General features: G+C 42.0%; 1 protein-coding gene across 2 annotated transcripts; it reads right to left on the bottom strand.

Annotated features, from left to right (window-relative positions):
* Positions 1–71: 71 nt before the first annotated feature.
* Positions 72–27,095, bottom strand: HACD3 (3-hydroxyacyl-CoA dehydratase 3). Of its 2 annotated transcripts, XM_027852171.1 has the most exons (12): positions 26,904–27,095; positions 23,028–23,056; positions 21,150–21,232; positions 19,161–19,234; positions 15,790–15,954; positions 15,119–15,170; positions 13,324–13,434; positions 9,778–9,905; positions 7,692–7,804; positions 4,560–4,666; positions 3,374–3,505; positions 72–1,801 (listed from the first exon to the last, which is right to left on the bottom strand). In XM_027852171.1, the coding sequence occupies exons 1-12, from the start codon at positions 26,988–26,990 to the stop codon at positions 1,725–1,727; spliced, it is 1,158 nt and encodes a 385-aa protein (XP_027707972.1). In that variant the 5' UTR covers positions 26,991–27,095; the 3' UTR covers positions 72–1,724. The 2 variants fall into 2 exon arrangements, with proteins under 2 accessions (XP_027707972.1, XP_027707974.1); XM_027852173.1 differs by lacking the exon at positions 23,028–23,056 and having other exon boundaries at positions 21,150–21,192.
* Between the last annotated feature and the right edge of the window lie 332 nt (positions 27,096–27,427).

Below are 27,427 nucleotides of genomic sequence, written 5' to 3'. Positions count from 1 at the left end.
ACTTTAAACTGAGGTAGAATCTGATATTCCTATCTTCAGGATTCTGAAAAAAGCACCACAAAAAACACAGGTTTTGACTGTAAATGTTTTAATAGAAATCAACCATCTTTTGCCTCCTCAGAGACGGTATAATAAGATCCATGACAATCACGAAGAATACAAGTTTTTTCCTTGATAGTGCAGGCTACTTGACTGCAAAGCTGAAATGCCTGATTTCATAAGAACTCAAGTTGAAAGAACATATCAGAAGTCAGTATGAACAAGTTAAGTGTTGATGAGAAGCTACAGGCATGCAAAACATTGCCCTACCAAGGAATAAATTAAAAGAGGGGAAAATGCCTTCCTTATGCTAATTAAGTGTTTGATATCAAGCCAAGATACTGTCCTAGGCTCACAGCTCCTGTAACTATAAAGCATAAATCATTGTGTGATCCCCACGGCAGGAACAATGATTTATGTTCCAGGACAGGGCTGAAGGATCTATTTATGCCTTGAATGCTTTTCTTCAAATGTTTCTTCTAACAGACTTTCTATATGGTTTACTCAAAATGCAGTGGAGAAAACCCTATTAATCTTTAAAACAAGTGATCTTTTTTCTTTCAAATTCTTTCTACCCTGCTAGGATGTTTCCTTCCAAAATCTCTTACTGACACCACCTAGCAGACTGCCAAATTCCCAGCTTTGTTTTCCCAATTATGCTACAATGGTAAGTGAAAAAGTCACTTTAACTGCAGTAGAATGAAGGCAGCTACGGTCTTTCCAAAAAATTGCTTTTTCCACTATTGTTTTACAAATAGACAACTGAGTGGACTCTGTGCAGTAAGCACAGATAAACCAGTATCTTATGGTTGAGCACTGCCTTAAATTTACTGTGTTCATTCCAATGACATGATTTTTAAAAATTATTTAACTTCAACAGAAGTTTAGGGAAAAAAAAAAGGGTTACTTGCAATTAAGCCACCAAAGAGACAGTGAATGGCTCCAGGTTTGATTCCTGTCATTCTCTCAAGCCTTTTATTCTCTATCCAATGCCCACACAATCAAAACTATAGCAAAAAAAAAAAAAAACTATAGTGGGGGGTGGTCTACCAGCAATAAGAGGTACGGTAGGTTCAGCAAAGATTCTAAGACCACAGAGTCTATCCCCAGTATGGCTCAAGTAAAAGTTTTATCAGTGGCTGGGCCTAAACTGATCATCAAAAGATTGACCTTGTGGTAACTCAACAAATAACACATGATACTCATGCTTTTTTTGGTCTCTGAGCCTTATGTCTACAGCTTTCAGTTATCTGTAACAGAGCACCATCTTGCTTTTCCTTACAAGCCAGTGTTGAAAATGAGAAATCTCAACTAAGAAAATGTACAACACAAGGTTCTGCCTTTCAATGCTCAGTAGATATAGTTGGCTGGCTGACAGAAGCAGAGATTGGGGCAAATCCTCCTATTATCACTAAATATACAGTATATGCAGGAATTATGTGCTGTTCTTAGGATGGTGAAAATTAGGAGTCAAATTTAGTTGGCTGAACATGAGGGTTACCAGTCATGCATGTTCTGTAGTGAAGTGGTATATAATAAGTACAGGAATGTTACCTGGGGCTGTGGAATCAATGAAAATTAAAATTATTAAACTTTTAGAAAAGCCTTTGTATTGGCATAATAGATAAAATCATTAAGAACTGCAGATTATGATTAATCTGGTAAGAAGTCATTTGCTGCTCTGCTTAGTTGGTTTTTCTCTTTTTGGGTCCATAGCGCCGCCTTCGTTGTTTATAAAGGTGACGGAAATTTACAAAGAGTCCTAAAATGTAAGTGAACAAATATTAGAACTCAGAACACTGGTATCAATGTAATTACAACCAGGGTGATTCTGGAGGGTAAGGTTGAAGTGCTTCTAGCTTGGCTTCTAGCATAGTGCTTCCCACATCTGTCACTGGCAGAAACTTGTTGAATGAAAGCCATTGCTCTATACCAGTGGTTCTCCAAAGAGTGGGCTGGAAAATGTAGTTATTTTTCATAAAAAACATGTTAATATGTAGGGTGTTTATTATTGTTATTTTTAATGAATTAATAAGCACTTTTAAACTATCAAACTTTAATTCCTAATTCAGTAAAAATATCAATATAACCTACACAAACAAAAGCTATTTGGGGTTCTCAATAATGTTTATGAGTGTAAAGGTGTGAGACCAAAACATTTGAGAACCACTGCTCGAGGCCATTAAATGAAGAGGCATTTCCCACCAGAATAATACTAAGTCAATTATCACTAAGCATGGATTTAAAGATTATTTTACACTTTTGTGAGGAAAAGACAATCTTGGGAGCTTGTATATTAAGGATAAAGGGGGAAGAAGAACTGCACATTACGAGACAAGGAAACCACATAACCTCACTCGTCAGCTGCCCAGACTTTTGCTTCTTTCCGGGTTGTCCCAGGTTGTATTTTGGATAACAAGTGACTGACTATATATATAAACACACACCAACATATATATATACACATATACACACATACACACACTAATTCTGGAATTCTGGATTAGTGGAACACAGCTACAATTACTCCAGGTAGAGAGAACATCCTGAACAGGATTATTTAAAAAGCTGTGATCCTTGAAATGGACATGAAGCACAAAATGGAACCCCATTAATTAAAGAATTAAGTTCTACCTTAATAATAATGCTGTTCTTCAAAAATGAAGTGTCACGTCCTATTGATAGTGTCACTGAGTACACCAATCATGATTCAGGCTTTAAGGCTTACACATGAGTGAGCTGCCTAAAACAAATATCATCCCCATCTCTGGGGAAAAGAAGACAGTGGCTAAGGCACTTATCCAATGCCACCTGGGTAGCTGAGGCTCAAATCTGGGTTTTAATCCAGATGTCTTGACTTTAGTCCAGCACTCTATTAGCCCGGCTTCACCACCATGGAGTAGCATTTCTTAGGTAAGCTACGTTCAGTCTCTTTCTAAGGGGAGTTATCTAAAACACAGACTCGATCACTGTTTGACCTTGGGGCTAAAGAGTCATTCAGTACATGTGAGAAGTGTCGAAGGGTCCAGAACAGACCATTCCAAGCACAACCTTGTCCTCAACTACCCCACAGAGATGGTGTTTATAGTCTTTGCATTCAGGTGGCCAGGAAAAAAAAAGCAAAATTCATGGCCAGAAGTGATTAGACAAATTTTAGCAATTTGGGGAGCAAAAATTTCAGCTCAGATGAGTATTTTCTCCACCTACGTGACTTTCTACAGGTTTTTGTGCTCTCTTCTAACCACCATAGCACTATCAGAAAAAAAAATTTCTGAAGATGGCCTGGTAAAGAACACACTTCTGATGATGGTTTACCTGAAGAGCCAATACTTACCTAAAAATATTATTATAAGATAGATTTGAAGAAAGAATGAAAATTTGACTGTGATGTTCAGTGGATATGGCAACGTAAAGCTGAATTTGCCCGTCTCACTAAATAATGGAATAGACTGGATGACTGAGACAGCTGAAAGCAAAAGGTAACACTTGTCAGAGAGAGGCAAACCAATGCAGTCATATCTGATGTCATAAACTTTTCATATTTTACCCTGAAAATTCTGATTTCATATTTGTTCAAAATATCCTTTCAAGAGGTTTTCCTTTCTTTCTGTTTCTAAATCTTCACAACTCCAACTATCAACATAGATTTCAATGGCCTACAAAATAATTCCACAGCTAAGCTACCCCCAATGGGATTCCCTGTATTAGGGGTCCTAGGTCTGGAACTAATGGGAGGGACATCATCATCTGTGATAGAGAGATTCCCAACTTCTACTTTCTACATCAAGTTCTGGGCCAGGGGCCTTCCTAAAAGAAAGTGAGATGTTTCCACAAAATGATACCACTGTGCAACCAGACACAAACATACTTCATACATTTCTATATACTTCTGCATTATCTAAATTTCATTTGATTTTTTTTCAACAGATGGGACAAGATTATCCCCAACTGAAGTTAAGAAAACTGAGCCTAGGAGCTTAAAAATCTCACAGCTGGTTAATGGCAGGCAGGTTTCCTGACAATTAAGAACAATGCTCTTTTCTCCATATTAATCCTGCCAACTCTGTGTGTGAGGCACTAAAGAAAGAAAATCAAGTAAGTGTGAAGAATGACTCCAGTCATTCAAATGAGCCAGTCTCTCCAGACTTAAAATCTATATTTTCATTTTACTTTGAGGTTTTTTGGTCCGAACAACTTCTGCTGTCATCATGCAGTCACTCCTGATTGATCAGAAAGCAAACTGCCAAAATATCCAATTACAATTTCCATTAATCTTAATTTTTTTCTCCCACTGCTTCCATACCTGATAATGCCTTCACACTAGCCAATCACCATGGTCAAATGGAACAAGGTCTCACCTGGGGATCTAGTCCAAACTCTGAGAAAGTTAATTATCTATGTGACCTTGATCCTATCACTTTGATCTCTCTTGACTTTAGTCTTCTCATCTCAAAAATGAATTGTACTTAACTAGTCTCATGTATCATTGGTAAATAAAACCCAAAATTCCTAAAAAATACCTTCTGCCAAACATCCCAGAGGATAGCAAGGAATCCAGATGGAGTATCGGATCCATGTGAGTAGTTTCCATTCTATGTCAATGCAGGCAAGCATGTAAAATGGATACCTATTGCAAACAAGAAACCGTTTTGTTTTGTTTTTTAGAGGTCACTTTCTAAAGCCTCGAGAGGCTCACTGTCTCTTTAAAAAGTATAGTCATACAATCCCAAAGGACTAATGATGAAGCATACTATCCACCTCCTGAGAAAGAAGTGATATTGTTTGAATACAAACTGAAGCATGCTATTTTTAACTTTCATTTTTTTCTTTTATTCGCATCTTCTTGTACAAAATGATTAATATGGAAATGTTTTACATAATTGTACATGTATAAAATCTGATTGCTTACTGTCTCAAGGAGGGAGACAGGGATGGAATCTGGAATTCAAAACTTTAAATAAAAACGTAAAAAAGTATAGTCACGTCTCAACCATATGTAAGTGGATCATTACCCACGGCACGATTTTTACCCTAGTTGAGATAATTTCCTAGCATACTTTTAGGCCACCTCCCCCAAATTTCGAAAGGTAAAAATTCATTTCTCTACTAGTTCAACCTAAAAGAAAAGTAAATCTGCTTCCTCCAACCCTAACATAATATTAAGACTGTTACCTGTACTACCCACTATTAAAGAACCATTGAATCTTAAGAGCCAGAAGGGGCCTTGAAAATTCACCTAGTGTAACTTCTCATCCTGTGCAGAATCCCTTCAATATTCCCATCATGTGGGTTTTCCAATCTCTTAAATATTTATAACGACTAGGGGTCAGGGGAGAGCATGTTACATCTTTACCTCACAAGGTAGCCCTTTTCACTTTTTTGACAGCTATTTGTAAAGTCTTCCAAGATTAAGCAGATTCTTAGTTCTGCCTTCTACAGCTTCACTTGATTAAATCTAATCTTCCTTCCACCCACTCATAACAGCCTTTCAAATGTCTTCCTTTGTCTAGACTAATCAGCCCTATTTCATTTAACCATTCCTCCTGTGACAGTTTCAAGTCCCTTTCACATCCTGTTAGTATCCCTCTTAAAAGTATGAAGCCTAGACCTGGATACAATACTCCCAACTGTATTTATGTTCTGCCTACCTGAAAAAGAGTGGAATTATTACCTCCCTTGTTTCAGATGCTATATACATACATACATACATATATATTTTTATATATATTTATATATTTATATATACATTTATATATATTTATATAACTATATATATATATATACACACACACACACACATATTTTTTTTTTAAATCAATACAGCCTAAAATCACCTCTGGTGGCTACATCCCACAACTGACTTAGAATCTGGTTTGTACTTATCCATCAGATCTTTGAACATGAACTACTACACTGTCAGGTCTCGTATAAGCTATAATTTTGAAGCTGAATTATTTTAACCCAAGTACAATAGAACTTTATATCAATCTACTAAGTTTTACCATGTTAATCTGTTCCCATCATTCCATCCTTAAATCTTTCTGAATGCTGATTTTGCCAACTAACATATTTGCTATATCACCCAGCTTTGTGTTATCTGTATATGTTCTAAACACTGCTTTCTCTGACTATCCAAAGTAGTTGGTAAAAATGCCCAAAAGGAAAGGGATAGGATAGAAGCTTATGGAATAACAGTCGAGACTTCCCACAGAGTTGACATCAGTTCATTAGTAAATACTTCTATAAATCTACCTGACTATGCTATTATCTAAACCACCTCTCTCCATTCACATGGTCATTATGAGAGATTTTATCAAATGCCCTGCTGAAAATCAAACATCCTATAATCTTCAGTCCTATGGAGCTGCTCAGAGATAGAGCCTATCCACACAACCAATAGCTGTTGAATGCATGAATGAATGATTGGCAAAAGACCTCTCCCTGCTTCCCATCCCATTCTCATTTCACTTAGGCCAAAGATCTGAGGTGGCCCCACCTGGATGCTTATGCCTTGTGGAAGCAGTGGCAGGTTTAATATGATCTGTTCAGGGGTATAAACACCCCCAATATAAAATCCCATAATCTAACATTTCTCTGATCTATCAGCCTAGCCACTCCATATAAGAGGCGGCTATATACTGACCACCCATGGAAAAAAGGACTGGCACTTGCGTTGTGAAACTAGCCTCTCACACCTGGGCATGGCAAAGAAAAGTCAAGAATGCAGAGTTTGTGTTCTAACTCAGTGAAAGGGAGAAGAGAAGAGGAAGGGGATGGCAGGGAAGAAAAGGAGAAAAAGAGTGTGTGGGCTAGAGAGAACATGAATGACCTGCCTAAGATATTCCACCCAGCCTTCGCTAGGTATAAACCCAAGACGTGGCTCTCTGCCACCTACAAACAAAACACACTGATACGGAATCACTGCCCCTTAAATTTCTGACCATTTCCCAAAGAGGTAAGGCTGCAAGTGTCACCAGGACACCCTCCCCGGTTAACCCCACAAGAATTCAGCTCCTTGACCCCAGTTCCTATTAGCCCTCTTAGAGTGCAAGTGTGCTTTTTGGGGAGACATCTGTTTTCTTTTTTCGGCTTTCATCCTATTTTTATTGATGTCTTCAATTTTTATTCTCATGTTCCTTTCAATATATAGACTTCTTCCCTCCCCTCTCCAACAAGGTGTCCTTGGAACAACAGGGATGAAAGAGAGAGGAAAAAGGTTCAGCAGAACCAACCTATGTCATCATCATTTATATAGTGCTTACTATCTGCCAGGCACTGTGCTAAGCGCTTTACTATTGTCATCTCATCTGATCTGGTCTGACAGGATGTGCAACATTCCACATTCATAGTTTCCCACCCTCTTATAATGAAAAGAGGGAGGTGCATTTTCAACTGCAAAGTTGTTTTTCTCCCCATGTGGGTGTTTATACCCCCAAACAGATCATATTAAACCTGCCACTGCTTCCACAAGGCATAAGCATCCAGGTGGGGCCTAAGTGAAATGAGAATGGAGTGGGAAGCAGGGAGAGGTCACTCGTCAATCATTCGTTCATGCATTCAACAACTATTGGCTGTGTGTTGATAGGCTTCAGGGTCACATTTTTAAAAACAAGTTTGTCCATTTCTGCATCTAATATCAAAATCCAACATACCTGAATATCTCTGATGTGCTCCAAAGATAAAATATAAAGAAAACCACAGCTTTGCTTTGCATTTCTTCCAAGCTGCCCAAGATGACAAATAAAATGATATTTCTGCCAAAGAACTGTCAAAGAAAGAAAAACGGCAACAGCTTAAAAAAAAAAAACCCACCAGCACAGACATGCAATTCCTCTTCTGTCCCACCCCTGCCTAACACCATGTAAAGGTGGTTATCTGTAGCAACAATTTAACTCCAGTGATTAATAGCAACTGAATGAACTTGAGATCACCCAGTCCAAGAAGTCCAAGTATCTAAAATAACCTATTGTGATAGAAAGGCAACTTTGTTTCCAAGGACACCACCAACAGAGATTCTTCCCCCTGATGACACTACTTCCTACATATCACCCCCAATTAAATTAAGCTTCTAATTCCTCCCCTTCCCCAAATGACCGTGTGAAAAAGACCTAACTTAACCCACTCTGCCCCTCTGTCACAGTACCAACTTGTCAGGGTACATCTGGCCCCACTGTCCCTACACATGAACAATCCTGGCTCCTTCAATACCACCATGAAAGTTCTACTTTAATAATAATGCTGTCTTTCAAATCCCGTCCTATTGATAGTATCACTGAGTACACCAATCATGATTCAGGCTTTAAGGCTTACACATGAGTGAGCTGCCTAAGACAAATATCATCCCCATCTCTGGGGAAAAGAAGACAGTGGCTCAGGCACTTATCCAGTGCCACTTGGGTGGCTGAGGTTCAAATCTGGGTTTTAATCCAGATGTCTTGACTTTAGTCCAGCACTCTATTAGCCCGGCTTCACCACCATGGAGTAGCATTTCTTAGGTAAGCTACATTCAGTCTCTTTCTAAGGGATATTATCTAAAACACAGACTCGATCACCATTTGACCTTGGGGCTAAACAGTCATTCAGTACATGTGAGAAGTGCCGAAGGGTCCAGAACACACCACCCCAAGCACAACCTTGTCCTCAACTGCCCCCAGAGATGGTATCTGCGGCCAGAAAAAAAGAGCAAAATTCATGGCCAGAGGTTGCACATCTCTTGAAAAGAGTAAGAGAGAGAGAGAGGGAGAGAGGGGGAGAGAGAGAGAGAGAGAGAGAGAGAGAGAGAGAGAGAGAGAGAGAGAGTGTGTGTGTGTGTGTGTGTGTGTGTGTGTGTGTGTGTGTGTCACAAGGGAGAAAGTATATATGGAATCTGTTCAAAACCATCCACTTCATGGCAAAAGCAACCACCAGTCTTAGTTCAGGGTGATTAAGGCCTGAAAGTAAATGAAAGCATTATTTTTTGTTAAGGTAAAATTAAAATGGGAAAACTTCAAACATCTGCTTACTTATGTTCATGCAGAGATAGGAAAACAATGAATGTTATTATTTCTAATGAAGTGCTTTAGTACATACTTTTTGCCTAGGGAGAAAGAACTGAGAAAATGGCCTAGTTTCATGCTCCATAAAATCGCAGTGTCCAAAAAGCCTCAGTGCAGTTCTAAGCTATTTATTAAAACCTAAAACTGCACTAAGACTTTTGGTACATGCTGCATTAAACCTCCCCTAACCCCCTCCCCTCACGCTCCATCATGGCCCAGAGGTGACCTGATTTCTCAGACACCACGTCAAGGGAATTCAAGCCCTGGCAGGTTCCACAAGTTCAGAAAGGCTTTGAGCACAGGCCTAGGGACAGGCTATCATCCAAGGACAAGGTTAGCTAAGACCAGACAGTTCTGTGGATGGCCAACAGATGGAATTTTTTTTAGTCACAGCAACTTAATCATCCATCTGCTAAGGTGTGGAGGGGTCAGATAGATACAGAGTATCCAAACAAATTAAAGCATAACAGCTATTCTCTAATTTTCAACTCTAACAAAATGCTTTCTGCCTCCAGGAGCAATTGTCAGTCACAGAATGCACTCAAGATGGCAGAACTCTATTTTGGAAAATTCCCCATGATATGATTTTCTCCATGCTTAGGCAGAACTAACCCTACCCATCTGTAAACAGAAATTATTTGCAAACAGTATCCTACCCAGTGAAATCCTTTATCTACAACCCTTCAGCCCACCTGCACATTACCTGGATCAAGGTGGGGATCACTGGCGACCGAGTGACTTTAAGTAAGGCATTGATGATCTCAACAACTGCTAGCATCTGGCAGAAATACATCATGTCAGCCATGGTGTGGAATGTGTCATAGAAAGAATCTGTAAGATACAAATATCCATTAATAGAAAACTAAATGGGAGGGTTCCTGACAGACTAATTTCTCTTTTTTTTCCTCTTCTTTTGTTTTTTTTTTTAGTTTTTAGGCCAATTGGGGTTAAGTGACTTGCCCAGAGTCACACAGCTAGTAAGTGGCAAGTGTTTGGTCTGAGGCTGGATTTGAACTCAGGTCCTCCTGACTTCAGGGACAGACTAATTTCTCAAAAGAATACGTTCCCTCTACGGAGAGCTTACGCAGAGAAACATAAAATTCAACAAACCCAGTTAAGATTCAAATACATTCCAAGACACACTCATGCCAGCCCCCCAAAAAAAGGTCATGCCATTTTTGGCTCGCTTCATAGCATTGTATCTAACATGGGGAAAGTAACAGTCCCATTGAACCCTATCGCAGTCAGATCACATCTAGAGTACTGTATTTAGCTTAGGAAACTGTAACTTCAGGAAGGACATTGACCAACTGGAATATATCCAGAGCAATAAAACCAGGGGAATGAGGGAGTTTGAAAACATTTCCTATGGGTCATGTGAAGGAACTGGGGATTTTAAAAATACATCACATCAGCCATGGAAGTAGAATAGAGAAGACTTAGGGATGACATGATCTCTAGCTTCATATATCTGAAGGATTGCTACATGGAAGAGGGACTAAGGCTTGTTTTGCTTGGCCTCACAGGGCAGAATGAGCAAAGAATATTAATGCACTGTTAAGGGAGCTGTGAATTGGCCCTGCCATTCTGGAAAGCAATTTGGAACTATGCCTCAAAAGCTATTAAACTGCATACCCTTTGATCCAGCAATACCATTACTAGGTCTACATAACAAAGAGATTAAAAAAAAGAAGAAGAAAAGGACATATGAACAAAACATAGCAGCTCTGTTTACAGTGGCAAAGAAATGGAAACCAAGGCAGTGCTCATCACTTGTGGTATAGCTAAACAAGTTATGAATGTGATAAATGTGTAGTAAGAAATGATGAAGGGGACAATTTCAGAAAAATCTGGGAAGATTTGTATGAACTGAAGCAATGTGAAGTGTGCAGAAGCAGGACAACAATCTACACAGGAACCACAATATTATAAAGATAATCCACTGTGAAAGACAGGAACTCTGGTCAACGCGACGACCTACCACAATTCCAAAGGATTCCAGATGAAACATGCCACCCATCTCCAGAAAGAAAACCAAGAGACTCAGAGTACAGATGTAAACTTTTTTTTTTGAAACATGGCTAATATAGACCTTTGTTTTGCATGACTATGCATATTTGTAAGGAATTTTGCTTTTCTTGCCTTCTTGTTGAGTGGGGGAGAAGGAAAGGAAGAGGATTTGGTATTGAAAAAAAAATGTGCTTTAAAAAATAAATAAATAAAAAGTGAGAGTGTCTCTAACTTCAAGTAGCTCACATTCAAATGGAAGGATACAACATGTGCACAGGTATTTACAGTATATATGGAAAACAAATTCACTAACAACTGAGGCAAACAGGAAAGACCTCCAAAAGAAGGGACATTTGAACAAAGCCGTGAAGGGAATAAGAGGTTCCAAGTAACAGAGGGGAAGAGGGACAGCATTCTAAGTACGGAGGCCAGCCCATGCAGAAGATAGAAGAGGCGGTGTATGGGGAAAGTGAAGTAGGCCAGTGTGGCTAGAATGTAAAATCCATGAGGGAGTAAGGTGGTGTAATGAGCCCTGTCAGATCTGAGGTCTGCCTTGACAAGACAGAAAGCTCATTCATACATCTGACTGTGCTCATGAGACTGCAGTTCAACTCCTGATGTTGAGAGAAGTGGGAGGAGACAGAAAAGGGTGAAAGGGAAGGAGGTGGAGGCAAGGTGCCTCTGCTGAAATGGGGCAGAGGTGGAGGTGGCTTGAGAAGAGGTTTGGAACAGCTTCTGTGATAAGTACATCACAATTTTTGTCTGTGCCTAAAGTAATTAAATGCTGCTAAAATGGTAAGTTTATGAGCTGGGGGAAATATTTAGAATCAATTGGTATGGTTGCACTTACATTCTGGGTAAACTAAAGGAGTCTGTAATTTAATCAATACTTAACACATATATTCCTTTCTAGTCATAATGGTAACATTAAAATATTCAATTTGGCCAACGAGGGAATTCCACCCAGTCATTCCCCCTTCCCAGATCACCCTGACTGACCAGGGACTAATACCAGATATTCACTCAGCTGATTTAGTGTAGCCTAGAACTGATATTCAACCAGAAGAGCATGGGCTATGTCAACAAATGGGTAAAGCAAAAAGTGTGGAAGGGCTAGCTAGCTTGGTGCTGCCACTGCCTCTAGAAATCCCGAAGAACTGAGCTTCTCAGTGAAGCCATTCAGCCATAAATCAGTGGGAAGAGGCAGGGGAGAGAGGAGGGAGGAAGGGACAGAGTAAGAGCACACCAATGCAGACAAGGGAGAACTCACCTTACAATACAGTTAAACACCTTAGTACTTACAACTCTCTAGAACAAGGCAAGATATATATGGAACACATACATACATGCATGTGTATATATATATGTATCTATCTTTTCAGGTTTCTAATAAGTGTTTTGGGGATATGAACATGAATCCAGGCATTACGTCAAGATCAGAAGTGTAAATAAAAAGGAAGGAACAAAATCAAACGGGAAGGGAGGGATGAGGATTTGTGCCTGAGTTCCCTTTTTAAAATTCCATCTCAAAATGGTCTGTTCCACACTGCTCACCTGGGGAGTTTTTCCACGACAGTCTGCCTGCTACCACTGTACTTTACAGAATACATAGTATGTGCTCAGACAGGTGGAAGAACAGCCTCCCTTTCCTGAATGGAGGGAGAACAAGTCAGGAGGCAGCAGGCAGCCCCTGATGTAACTGCATCCACTGCTCCCTGGATTCCAGGATGCACGGGATTAGGCCGAAAATACAGCAATCTCCCAGACCTATTTGGAATCTATCTGGCTGGGCTCCAACATCTACATGGCTCAAGAACCCCTAGAAGAGGAGCTAGGGAGTCTGAGGCACCAGGCATCCTCTCACATAAAGGGTTACCACCATTTGCTCGTGAATAAAATATGATGTAATAGGAAGAACACTGTGCTGGGGGTCAGGAGAGCTGCATTATGGGTCTAAATTTGCCACTAATAAGCTACAGGACCATGGGCAAGTCTCCTTCTCTTCTCTGGGTACCAGTTTCCTCCCTATCCCACATGGAGGTTGTGCAGGCCAGAGGGGAGATATAAATACCAAAGGTAATCATCAAGCTTGATGTAAACATAAAGGTCAGGCTAAAGCTCTCTACAAATGGGAGGTAACACTAGTGTTACTGACACCAAAGGCTCAATTCGAGGGGAAAAGGAAGGGAAGCTGGTGCCTGAGAAGGGTGCAGGATTGGACATGGGCCTGCTTACTTGCCTTTTCCTAAGATAAACAACCGCACTGTCATGTTGACAAAGATCCAGGAGAATCCTAAGAACTGAACCAGATTATACATGAACAGGTATCCTCTCTTCAGGTTGGCGAAAGCTGAAAATCAAAATAAACAGTGCAGTTAGCTACAAAGAGTGATTTTCATGGCAGGAGGCGGTTTTTCAGGGATTAAATGCCTGACTTTGTTCTTTCTTCCCCAAAATCCGAAGCTCAGACAGGGAAACCCCTTCCATTAGTTAGCACAGCCACCTAGTTTCTCTCTCAGAGAAGAGAGGACCCTCTTAAGCAAGGAGCAAGAATGTTTATGACCATCTGCGCTTCCCTTCACATCCCTGAGAAGCAAGTGTGCAGGTAAGGGGAGCTCCAGAAAACGAAATGTACAACATCTGGTGACCTTGGCACCTATAGAAAACTTTATAGATGGAGAAGGAGAAGATGGGTACGGATGTGCCTGCATCTCCCCTATAATCCACTGTCACTTCAATAGGGGGAAATTTTTTTAAGCTGTGTAGACCAGGATGTGTCAGACAGGGAGGGAACAGGAGTGAAAGAGAAGACAGAACCAGGAGAGAGAACAGGACTGGGGCCAAGGGTTGGGGAAGAGGTGGGAGCAGTGCCAACAGAGGGAGTGTGGGACTTGGAACAGGGTCAGGGCAGAAACTGAGTAGAGGCTAGGCAGTTTTCAGTAAAGAAATCATGAGTTCTGGGTTTTGCTATTACACACCCATTCCCAGGCTGAAATACCCTTCAAAGACATCCAATCAAAAGCCTTGGCTTATGTTCAAATAATCAAATTCCACAATATAACCAATCAAAAGCAGGCCCAGGATAGGAGGACACCAAGAGCCAAGCATCTATCACATGTGATTCATTTAAATTTCAATGTGTTCATTTTGTCTTTGTCTCCAGCAATTCTCGCCTGCCTCTGCACCACTGAAGAAGCAGAACTCCAAGATCTTTCTTTCTTGGGAAGCAAGGTCACTTACTTACAGGTTCCTCCCACATTAGAAAAGTGAAGACAGAAAACATACAAGTGCCACTGAAACATGAGTATATTGTTTAGAATAAAATCAAAGGAAGTCTGATCTCAAACACTGATGGTTACACGTATACAACCCATCCCCAAGAGGTAGTAATGGCAGGAAATATAAATGGGATTCCAAAAAAAGAATCTGAACAGACCTTCCAGAAATGCCTACTGAGCAGTGGGGATTAAGCTAACTTGCAATGAGTCCAAATATGCCCTCCACCAGCCTTCCCACAGCCCCTAACATTCCTTGGGCAGTCTCTCTTGGCACGATAACACAAAATTGGATAGACAATGGATCAAACAAAGTATAGCAATATCTATGTTCCTCTACCCTGTCTAATCTGCAACATTCCTGACCTAATCTGCAACCACACCATATCATTGCACTGCCTGACCATCACCCTGTATCCTAGCAGATGAAATCCAAAGACAGTCCCAAAATGTGAGGAACACATTAAAGATGAGGCCTTTGATTCAAGAATACACACTCACACACACCCATACATGCCCCCCCCCCCACACACTCTCATAAAACACCCCTACATATACACTTATACACCCACACCCAAACACCTCATTTCAAGAACAAGGAAGTTTTGGAATCAGGGGAAATCATCCATCTTTGTGAATCCATATCCACCCAAGCCTACCACTGCTTTCATGTCCAATTTCTGTAGGTTCATCCCACTCCCACTGAACGATAACTGTAGTTAATACTTAAAACGGTAACAGCAGCAACAACTAACTTACAGTCATTTGGAACTCTGGACTCCATCCTGATTTTGTTTATCCGTTCTTCTTCCTAGAATTCAGGGAGAAGTTTCCCCAACAGTAATAAGGAACACTGCTCAGACACTGATCAAAACCCCAATATTAGATAAAAAGGCCTCGTTTCCCAAAGCTCTCTCCTTTCAAGCTTGGTCCTTGTGTTACTGAGCACTCTTAAATATCTATATCTGGGACCAAATTTCACATGCCAGAAAATCTCATCCTTGCTCACTGGCACTGCCAGTCACTACCAGAGCACCCAGGTTCCCACTCTTGGAGCCTAACAGGTTTTCCAGTGGAGAGCTAGCCTTTGTTCTAGAAAGGGCCTTTACTGGTCATTTTTTTCTATATCTCTGCCTCTGAATAACAGGACCATAACTAAGCAATCCTAGACAGATTCAAAGAATGGGTTGGGGGGGTAGGGCAGAGGAAGTATGTGTGGGAATTTTTGAAGATTTGCAAATTTTTCTGAAAACTTTTCAAGGGGCTAAATAGCAAATATTTCTGTCCTCCTAGCCAACATTTCTCCAGTAATGTTAAATTAGAGAAGGTGCTGGGTAAAGATAAGCTATCTGAGCTCAACTATCACCCAATTGCTTAGACTCCTACCAAATGTGTCCTTGCATGCAACTAATCACCAGATTATTACTGACCTTGGCTTTGAGTTCCATTTCTGCATCAGACTCATCCAGCCAGCGATCAAAATCAGGGGCCAAAAAGAGGGGGCGTTTTTCTTGTTTAGTCAGTCTCTCCCACCAATGATTCTCCTTCTTCTGCACTGTGATGTTCACCTGCCTTTGGGTCAGCTTATGAGTCAGCTAGGAAATACAAGAAAACAAAATTAGGTCTGTCTCCCCTTCTCCTCCTCTTTTACCCTCTCCTGCAAATATACCAAACCCAAGGTGCATTGTGGAGAAATATTTCGTTGGCTGCTGACAGAGATGCCAGACCCTAATAGAGGACAGCCTGTTCACTCAAAGAGAACTGCTATATGCAAGCAGAGTAAGGGATATTCTTTGGAAACATCTATAACCTATGTCTACAATTTATGAGGAAAGAATAGAAGATGGATGCTTAAGATAGGCTTATGGTGTAACAGAGCAGCAGACTTGGCATCAAAAGAGGCCAACTCAAATTCCATCAGACACCTCCTGGCTCTATGAAGTAAGGCAAGCCATTTCTCTAAGCTTCAGCTTACTCATCTGTAAAATGGGAATAAAAGTACTTGTGAATTCTACCTCATAAAGTTGTTGTAAAAAATGCTTTGTAGCCCTTAAAGGGATAGAAAAATGTGTTTTTATTATTATTCTCTTCCCAAATCTCACAGGACCTGAAATTAATTGGCCAGAAACTTCAAGTTAGTTCCTCCAATCCAAGTTTAGCCTTCTTTCCACTCAGTAAGAGAACCTGAGTCTGAATCCTGCCTTTCATCTGTGACCATAGGCAAATCACTTCCTTCTCTAGGTTAAAAAAAAAAAGATAAAGAAATTAAATGACCAGAAATTTGGTACTTAGAGGTCACAGAACAGATCATAAGAATACTAGTTACTTTTTCCAATCCCACTGTGGGTGCTATGGATGAGAAAACAGGTAATAGAGGCAGATGCTCTTAGTGCTTGACTGGGGTAAGGGGAGACATGTGCTAGTACAGGAAGGGCTCCCAGACCCTTTCAAGGACACATTCTCTTGGGAAGGAAGAGATGAGAGGGGGTATTCCCCCGACCCTTAAGGAAAATTCCAGCATTCTCATGAAACCAGAATTATAGGAGAAAGCCTGCTATACTAGACTTGTAGTCAACAGACATTAAAGGCTGCATTTGAGTCTTGGCTGTGTCTTAGAAGCTGGTCACACACAGGCCACCTTCCTCTGCTGGATTTGCTCTGTCATCTGTAAAATAAGTGGGGTAGGACTAGAGGAACTCCATGACCCTTCTTGTTCTAACCTTCACAGGCTCCTTGTGGCCTAGGTCCTACCCAATCAATAATGTGTTTATCTTTTCTGAATGAGCAGCAAAATCCTATGCAAGCTGTGCCCAAGCATGCTCAGTCTCTTAACGACCTTCCTATAAGAGGTGACTGAACTCCACTGAGAAACGTTCACTAGTGATAGGGAACCCATTGCCTGGAAATGCTGGCATCAAGACAAGCACTTGGCCCATGTAGGAGCAGCTCTGTCCAATGGGATCAGATACAGTCTTTCTTTCCACTGGGGCTCTTCCTAGCATTTTTCCAACCAACTTCATATTTCTTAGAGTGTGTTACAAATAACTCCAGCTCCATCCTCCTCCATACTGCCTACCCAGGGGCCTCTTCTACACATTACCTTCATGGCTCTTCTCAGATGCTTTCTCAAGAATAACTGAGCCTTTAATGGAATGGAAATAAGAGCTCACTGCCCTGAAGCCGGGGGTATATGTAATTCAGTCACATTTAAAGCAACTAAATTAAAGCATCTGTGGGATTCTACCCTCCACCTCACCCCCACATTCTGGGGCACAAGGGGAATAGAAAGTCCTTGCTTCCATTCTCCAGGTAAGTTCTGGCCTCTGCCAATGTCAGCTCTTCTGACAATCACTGTAGAAAGGGTGTAGAAAGGACTCTTCTTCTCCCTGAATAATACCCTGAAAGCTCTGTTCACTCCTTCAGTATTTCTGTATGCTGTCCATGTGGGTCGTGTAGTCTAGAACCAGAAAATGTTAGCACTAGAAGAAAGCTTGGAAATTATGCAGTTCAACTCCCTGAGAGAAGAACTAAGATTCAAAGAGAGGCGGCCACAGGACCAAGAGAGCCAGGACCAGAATCCAGGGTTCCAGGGCTCCTACTCCACCGCTCTTTCCACTTATATCACTCAGCCACTTTCTGCATAAAGAACAGCCCTCTTCTTGTTGCCAGTGAAAACTAACTAATCTTGATTAAACTGAAGGCAGAGGGCCTATTGCCATATTCTAGGCATAGAGTGAGAAAGGCTTGAACTAGGAAGGTAACCATGGGAATTTAAAGGAAACAGAATACGTGAATAACAAAGCCATTACCACAGAGCTCCATCTCCCAGCTGTCAAATGAAGGTAAAGCATAGCTGGTTTAAGGACTGGCTGAGTAAAATGCATGCTCTTTAAGGGCAGGAACTGTTTTTTCTTTTCATCTTTATATTCCAGTTCCCTAGCACAAAGGCTTGAACAATGTAGGCGCTTAAATATCAAGACATACCCACATGAACAAAAGCTGGGGGGGCGGGGCCGGGATTCTCAATTTTTAAGACTGTAAAGGAAAGGGGTAGCTAGCTGGCGCAGTGGATAGAGCATTGGCCCTGGAGTCAGGAGGACCTCAGTTCAAATTCAGCCTCAGACACTTACTAGTTATATGACCTTGGGCAAGTCACTTAACCCCGATTGCCTCTACCCACCCCCCACCCCTACAAAAAAAGAAAAAAAAGAGTAAAGGTATCCTAAAACCAAAAAGCTTAAAAACTGCTGGTTTAAAGCAAAGAAAAGGCACCAAGGGCCTTGCACTCCATACAATGGGACTCTTAAGGGCACTTTGCAGGCCAAAGTGCAGCTAATCTCAAGTTAGACAAAAATGAATCTCTAAAACTTAGCTATTTCTAGACTTTTGTATGGGGGGAAGGGGTGAATTATTGTTTATCCCTTAGCTTCCATCTCAAAAGTGATGCCAACAGAGCACAAGTTCTCACAGGTCCTCCTGAACCTCCAAAAGTATATGCCTGGTAACCAACTATGTGTCTGCTTCGAGATAGCTCATCTAACCATGCTGGGGAAGGAAGACTCATCCCCAGGAGCCTGACCACCAGGTGATGTGCCTTCTTGGTCACAGAAGCTCAAGGAGCACTACCTATCTGAGTGGCACAGCATCCAAGCCACTGGAATCTTGGATCTTCAGAACTATTAAAATGCTGAAGAAGTGAATGCTAAAAAGATAAGTAAATTCCCCCTTGGTATTCATTTTGCCCTTTTTCAATCCTAAGGCCAGGGACATTTTTCTTTTTTTCAAAGAAGAGAACCCATACCTGAGGCTTCACAGGTTCTAGGAATTCCAAGTGAAATTCATATACATTGTCTCCTTTGGCACCATGACCATGGGCTACAAAGGAAAAACAGAGGTCAGCATAGACGTGGGCAAAGCAAATCTATCCCTACATCACTTCAGGAGAGATCTTTTGTAGCTTTCTGTGTATATATAAGCCAATCCAGACTAAATAGGCCAAATATGAGAGTTTGTTCGTGGGGACAATCACTAGATATGGTTATTTAGCTTGACAAATAGTCTTTTTTATTTCTATATGCACTTTGTATTTAGATAAGATTGTTTGTGGTGTGTGTGGGGTGGGGGGTGGGAATGGCAGGCATGGAGGAAAAACAAAAGAAGCCTCATAAGTATATATTTAATTTTCAAATTTCTTCTTGTTCTTGATCGACAGTGGATAGCAATTGGGTTGAAGCCTTTGTGTTATCTTGTTTCTGAGGTCGAAAAAGAAAGGCTGCCAAGATACATGGAAATTTTAGACTGCCTAACTGTAGTTGTTCTCAGCTCCAGAAACTCCCACCTGGGGAGAGAGGGTAAGGGTCAAAATAAAGGGAAATGGATTGAAAGAGCAGCTACCTCCTTTTAGGACACGGAACTGAGCCAAATGGCAGAGAGAGGTAGTATGATGCAGTGAATGGGTTCTTAAATCTTTTTTATGTTATGGCCCATTTTAGCAATCTGGTGAAACCTATGGTCCCCTTCTTAGAAAAATGTTTTTAAATACATAAAATAAAATACAAAAGATTACAAAGGAAATCAATTATATTGGAACATAATTATTAATTTTTTTTAATCAAGTTCACAGGCCCCAGGTAAAGAATCCTTGATGTAATGAAAAAGTCTTAGAGTTAAGAAGCCTGGACTCAAGTCCTGGCTCCAACACTTAACAGGTAACCCTAGGCTTCATATCTCAGATGATCTCTAACATTTCACCTCTCTGGGACTCAGTTCCCTCACCTACAAAATGAGTGAGTTGGACTAGATGTTTTCTAAGGTCCCATCTAACCAAATCCTATGATCCTAAACTGAGAAAAAATAAAAGTCTTTCTGAGTTCCACGTCTCCTGCCTCAGCCTAAGCTAGAACAGTAAGATAAAAGAAAAGATGAAGAAAGAAATGGTTTCTGAATTAACCCATAAAAAAGACACCACGCTATCCCTCTGTTTCTATATACTACCACTTTCCTTCCCCTTCTCTGACAGGTGTGCATGTCAGGGAGTCCAGAGCACAATGATTACTAGATACTCTGGTTGCTGACTTTCTTGACTATTTTTTTCCTTTTTCTTTACAAATCCATGATGATACTATTTCTTGACACTTTAATAATCAACCCTTCAAACCTAGACTACTTAAGAAAATCAGACCCCGATTTTCCAGTCAATAAAAGCCACTCTACATTTCTCCTCCAATGGGAATTGGCATTTCAATGAAATTCGAGGGAATTTTATTGATACTTTTTCTTCTTTTACCAGTCATTTCTGGATTCTCATCATTTCCACCCAAGAGTCTTCCTTTGTAACAAAGAAAGACCACTAAGCAAAACCAGATGACCCAGTCAATGTATCTGAGAACAGATGCAGTTTCAAGGCAAATTTCAGCAGTCATTCACTGTCATTATTGTTCTCCCGCTGATGGGTCCCAAATCTGATGTTCAGGAACATCTTTCTTGGGGAACAAGGAAAGAACCCTTCCCTGGTCTGAACCAGGTGAAATTCAAGTACACTGACCTCTCAGAAACCCCTGTAAGACCTGCACTCTCCTGGCTGTTGCAGCAATCAAATGAAACAAATCTTGACTTTTCCAATTTTGTACTTTCCCAATTCATTCATTTTTCTTCACGTCCAATGGCATAAGAGGATAAGCAACAGTAAAGGAATAAATCAAGGCAAATAAAAACAAAATAAAACTGCTACTAAGTTTGTTTGTTTTTTATTTCACAGAGAGTAAAGGAGCCCTTATATGTAGATACTAACCTTTGAAATGAAGGACATTTTCAGTGATGCTGATGTCAGGATGCTGTGGAAGGAGATCAAGAACATGAACAGGAATTGGAGCTCTAATGATGGGGAAAAAATTAAATCAAATAGGTATTTAATTTCCACCCTCAACCTTGGGGCCCTCTCTTTCCCCCAGCATGTTCTGAGCCAAAATACTTGGTTATCTATTCATGCCAAGGCACAAGGTTTCTGTATATTTATTTGTGGTCTATCTTCAACAGTAAGTTTTCAATTCAATAAAGCTCTATTGAACACCTACTATGTTTAAGGCACTGTTCTTAGCACTAAGGGGAACGCAAACATAAAGAAAGACCCTGTTCACCAGGAGTTTACAGTGGGGGAGATAACATACAGACCCCCAAAACACTGACAGTTCAGAGAAGGGAAAGATCACAGACAGCAGTGAGCACTAGGAAAGGCATCACAGAAGAGATGGGACCTGAAGGAGAAGGATTTCAATATGCTGACAACAAGGGTAAGGGCATTGTAGATAGGGAATAATGATGACATAGGGGATGTCTAGCCCTGAGGAGACCCTCTCTGACTCAAGTTCCAGGTTAAAAGGCTTTTTTATTCAGTGACTAAATTACTAAGGAGAAAAGACCAGTTTGGAAGACAGAGATTAGGGGAAGGCTCAGCTAGAATGTCTCAAATCATTAGAACTGTCTACTGTCTGTTTTCAAGTTCCTCTAGTAGCTGTGCCCTAAGTAGGACTGCTTACAACTAATGTCAGAGGGAGAACTCCCCCCTACCCCCACTCCTGTTGCCATTAGGCAAGAGGCAACATGTTTGCAAGGAGTCATCACAGCCTCTGTGATCAGTTCTTTCAAGCAGACTCAGCAATCTCTACTTCATCTCATATATCTGAGAAAAATCAGATAAGGGAGAAAGGAGGTAGACAGGCACGATGAAGGACAGGCTGTGGAAGCTAACTGGGCAAAATGTCAGAAGCCAGGAGGCACATTGGGTGGCAAGGGAACAGCTCTATAAGAACAAAAACTGTCCTCAGTAAAAGAAAGAAAGGAATTGTTAAATTTCATGTTTCATCTCTTTATGCCTGATTCTCATCAGGGTTGCTTCCTATCCAGCTTGGAAAGTGATTCTATCGTATTTCCCCTCTATATGGCTGTGAAGTAAAACAGTATGAGCGGCATCATTCCATTCCTTCAAGCTGGCTTCTGGCACCATCACCTAACATTGGCTTGACTGCCCACCCAAAGGGTGGGCCTAGGAGCCCACAAGGAGCTCAGTCAGGCTATTTCCAAATACTAACTTGGCAGGAAGGGGCAGATTCCACCCCATGCTTCCCACAGTATCATGAACTCTCCAGTCCAATCTTTGCTGCAGTGGGGAGAGGAACTGAAGTATGGGATCATTCATTCAGAGCCAGAAAAGATCTCAGAAGCTATCTCATGCAAACTCCTCCCTCCCCTGGTTTGCACATAAAGAAACTAAGGCACAGGGAAGTGAAAAAGTGACTTTCCAAGATCATGCAGGTAGTGCAGAAGCCCATCTCCTCTGAATCCAAATACCATCAAAGGTGTTTCTACTGGTCCACAGCCTGTGGACCACAACCACAGTCTGATACTATTACTAGAAACAAGCTCTAAACTGGGGACAACAAGAAGGGTAGATAAGTCCCAATTTAAAGAAATACTCAATACTTGGTGACACTTTTCTTTTTCCAGACTTCCCCCCACCTCCCATGTCCCAGAGCTCCTTTCTCCAATGGTCAGTGTAAACTCCTATCCCAGAGCCCAGCCCCAGCATTGCCCAAAGATGGAACCCATTATCCCAGGAACCAGCTTCACAAACTCTTACCCTATCCCTCCCTCAGAAAGTTCAGATACTCACTTATGATCACCACAAGCACAGGGAACTTCCTTGCTCAGTTGAGGGGGAGAACCCATAGGGTTTGGGGGAAAGAAAAAAAAAAAACAAAAACACCTGTCAAGTACCTAAATGGTAAGGATAGGGGTTAGGGGAAGAGAGAGCATTGTCATGGCAGAGGGCAAATTAAAAGATTCAGAGACATGCAGGTACTCAACCAGAGTAGGCCCAACAGCAATCATCTCTAATAAGACAATTTATGATCTAAAACAGTAATATTCCAACCTTCACATAACAAACACAGTACAACTATGGAATAAGTTTGGCCACCCCTACTCTCCAGCCCTCCTCTCTTATCCAAAAGGCCACATTTGTGAACAAACTGACAGATCAATGGTGTCATGTATGGGTGGAAGGTAAAGGTAGAAATGATACTATCAACTTGTGAAGGACACCAACTTGGGGAATCAAATCCTTAACTTTAGGCATTCCAATCAAACTGACCTAACCGCTTCTCCATCTCCCATAATCTGGGTACCTGACTTACTTTGACAATAACCTTTAAGTTCTATGGTACTACAGCAAAAGAATTTGGTAGACTTTAAAATGTTATATGCATGGTAAGAGTCAATAATTTTTTTTTGGTCTAGATCTGTGATTTCATGGATATAGGGAACTCAAGATATGTAAATCCTTTCAACTAATGCAAATTGGTGAATCATCAGTAATTTGCAGTCTTAGAGAGTTACCTGGGGCATTATGGGGTTAAGTAATTTGTCTATGATAACAAAGCCAATATTCATTACAGGCAGGATTTGAACACAGACTTTCTTGACCCTAAAGTCAATCCTCTATCCACCACACCATACTGCCTCTCACTAATAAGAATCATAATTTAAAAATTTTAAATTATTAACAATTCACATTTATAACACTTAAAAGTTTATAAAAACACTCTCTCCACTAAGACCTCATGAGATCAGTATTTATTATACCCATTTATAGATGTAGAAACTGATGATGAGCAAATGATATACCCATGATCACATAACTAGTAAGTCATAGATTCTAGCCCATGTTTCCTGACTCCATATGCATCAGTCCTTCCCCTGCACCTGGGATGAACTGAGATTGACTTTCCAGGACAGCAAGAATACAAGACCTGTTCTGAATCACTAGAACAGGTCAAAGAAGGAGACTTCCTCTAGGGGGATTTTGAAATACCTGATACACTCACTCCTTAACCCATGGTCTTATCTAGGGGCCAGCTCTGCCTAGAGGAGGAGGATTGAGGGGTGAGGGAGCAATAATTTCTAGCTGCATCCTACCAGACCTACCTTTGGCCCCACTATACAAACCTGCCCCCCCTTTCTCTGAAGTCGACTGCTAAAGTACACAAGAGACCCAGGGAAAGGGCAAGAAACCCCACTCTGCCACTTAACAGCTATGTGACCTTTGGCAGTTACTTCATTCTCATCAATAAACAGAGGGGATTGGATTTAGTGACACCGTCGTAACTTTAATACTTTTGGTTTCCCCAAGCTAATCTAACTCCTCCCCTCCAGGACCAGGAGTCCTTCTGTCTTCTCTTAAGAACTAGTCAATTTAGAGGCAGCTACGTGGTGCTGTAGATAGAGCACCAGCCCTGGAGTCAGGAAGACCTGAGTTCAAATACGGCCTCAGACACTTGACACTTAACTAGCTGTGTGACCCTGGGCAAGTCACTTAACCCCACTGCCTAGTCAAAAAAAAAAAATCAATCAACTTAAAAAAGAAAAAAAGAGAATCAATCAATGATCTTATTGCCTCTTCTGCTCACCCCACCTGTGTCAAGTCCATGAAGAACTATCTAGTTACCTGAATAAGTAAATACAAAATAAAATACAAAGTAATTGAGGAGAAGCACTAATAACTTGGGGAAGTGAGGAAAAACTTCATATAACACCTGATCTGATAGGGGTTCTGAGAAGTGTAATGAAGTTCAGGAGAGCATTCTAGCATGGAGTACAGTTTGAAACCTTGGAGTCAGCTTCAACTCCTACTTCACCCATTTTTCACATATAATCAGATTCCACCTCCACAATCTTCCCTTAACTGTCCCCTCCTTTCCATTCCCACTGCCACCACCTAATTCGGGCCTTCATCTTACCTGACCTCCTATGATAGCCTCATAAATGGTTCCCTAGTCTTTGGCTTCTGTCCACCCTAGCAGATTAATCTTTCTAATATTACACTGATTTGAGCACATGATACCCTCAGTGTATTGTGGTGAAATCAGTACTGGATTTAAGAAGACCTGAGTTTGAATTCCAGCTTTGCTACTTACTCCCTGGGTGACCTTAAGCAAATCACTTAATCGTTCCGTGTCTCAGGTTCCTCATTTTACCCTGTAAAATAAGGGAGTTGAACCAGATGACCTCTAAAGTCTTCAAGCCCTAGAATCTATGATCTCTATGATAGTTTCTGCTCAGAAACCATCAAAGGCTTCCTACTACCTTCTGAATAAAGCCCAATTCCTTAACCTGGTATTTGAAACCATCCTCTAGCTTTAACCTACCTTTTTCAGCCAAACTAGGGAGCTAACTGTCCCCTGAATACATCCTACACTTCCCCACATCTGCACCTATGCTTTTCTTTGTGGTTTAAATGCCGGATTAACTGGCTGAAACCCTGTTCATTCTTCATGTCTAATTTCAAATGCCACCTCTTCTTAAGGGCCTTCTCTTAAATCCTCCTGATGCCTAAAGTGTCCTTTCGTCCTCAAAATTATGATGGCATTTTATTTTGTATGTCTGTTCAACACTTACCACATTCTACTTTGGGATATTTATTTGTATACACATGTTATACCCCTTGGAAGATTATAAACTCTATCAACGCAGTGATCAAGTCTTATTCATCTCTGCCTATACCACAGTGTCTGGTAATTATTATGCCCTGGTTAAACATTTATCAAATGTATTGATTTACCAGTCAGAGGAACTGAGATTTAAACACGATGGAGAATGTTCCAGAATATAAAATCTAGTTCTGTATAAGGCAAAGAACCATTCCATCTCCTTTACCCTGTGATCTCCTTAGGGGGAACCCTGGGCCTGGGATGAACTGAGACTGACTTTCCAGGACAGCAAGAATAGGAAATTTGTCTAAACATATACTCTGTTAAGGTAAGTTATGCTGAGTCCCCCACTCCCATATCCAACCTATCTAGATGTCCACTCCCAACAGCAAGCAATCCCTTGTTCTGTATCACTAGAACAGGTTAAAGAAGGCGACTTCCTCTAGATGGATTTTGAAATATATGACACTCTCACTCCTTAACCCAAGCTCTTAACCAGAGGCCAGCCCTGCCTAGAGAAAGGAGGCTCCAGGGGTGAGGGAGCAATAATTTCTAGTAGCATCCTATCAGACCTACCTTTGGCCCCACTATACAAACCTGCCCACCCTTCCTCTTTACTCGACTGCTAAAGTACATAACAGACCCAGTGGAAGGGCAAGAAGCCCCAACCTGTCCCGAGTCAAGGCTGGCACTCTTAGCGTGAGCCCACGCATGGAGACCACGTGCACTTGTCTGAACATGGAGCCATCCTCGCTGGCAGCTGCCTGACCCGCGCCACCACGGGGCTCCCCCTGTCACGCACCTCCACGTGCACGAGTGGGGAGGGCCAGAGAGGCGAGGGAGGCCCGGGGCCCGCCCGCAACGCGGAGGTGCATGCGGGGAGACCCACAGAGAAAGCCACCCCAAAAACCCCCACACCCACCCCTCCTGCGAGGGTCACGCGTGTTCACCACACGGGCGAATATCCCCACAGGCTCGGGGCCGGGGAAGGCTGAGGCAGGAGGGCGGGACGTCCCCCCGAGGGGACGCGGTGCCGGGTGGGCCCAGCCGGGCCGCTTTACCTGCACGTCGCTCAGCTCCACACGCAGATACACCTCACGATGCCTCTGGGCCCAGTAGACGTGCGGGGTGAGCACCTGGTTCTGCATGGCCTCTGCCGGGCTTCCCGGGTGCCGGGGAGGAGCGGGCGGGGAGTCTCGTCCTCCGCAACAGCTCGAGAGCCACCGGAGCCAGAGCCGAGGAACTGGCAGCGACGCTGGGGGTGCGCGCGTCGCCGCGCCGGGACCCAAGCCTGGGGTCCGCCCCCTTCGCCGGGGACTCTGCGCCTGCGCGCCGGACCGGGATGGGGGAGGGGTCAGGGAGCGGGGTGTGCGCGCTCCCTGAGGCCGGGAGGCGGGGCGCACTCGACAGCTTGTCCGTGTGGGAAGTCTTCCCTGATTGGGTGACCCGCACCCGGAGCCGCCAGTCAGCTCCTTTAGAAATCCCCTCTGGCGCCCCCTGTGCGGGCTACCTGGAACCGCCCAGCAGGGAGCAGGGCAGGTGGGCCTTTAAAACACAAACGAACCCGGGCTCGCTAACAACCTGA

The sequence above is a fragment of the Vombatus ursinus genome, unplaced genomic scaffold (assembly GCF_900497805.2).
Source record: "Vombatus ursinus unplaced genomic scaffold, bare-nosed wombat genome assembly UNPS02009205.1, whole genome shotgun sequence".
Taxonomy (NCBI): domain Eukaryota; kingdom Metazoa; phylum Chordata; class Mammalia; order Diprotodontia; family Vombatidae; genus Vombatus; species Vombatus ursinus.
The sequence above is the reverse complement of the archived record's forward strand: the minus strand, read 5'-3'. Positions and strand labels throughout refer to the sequence as shown.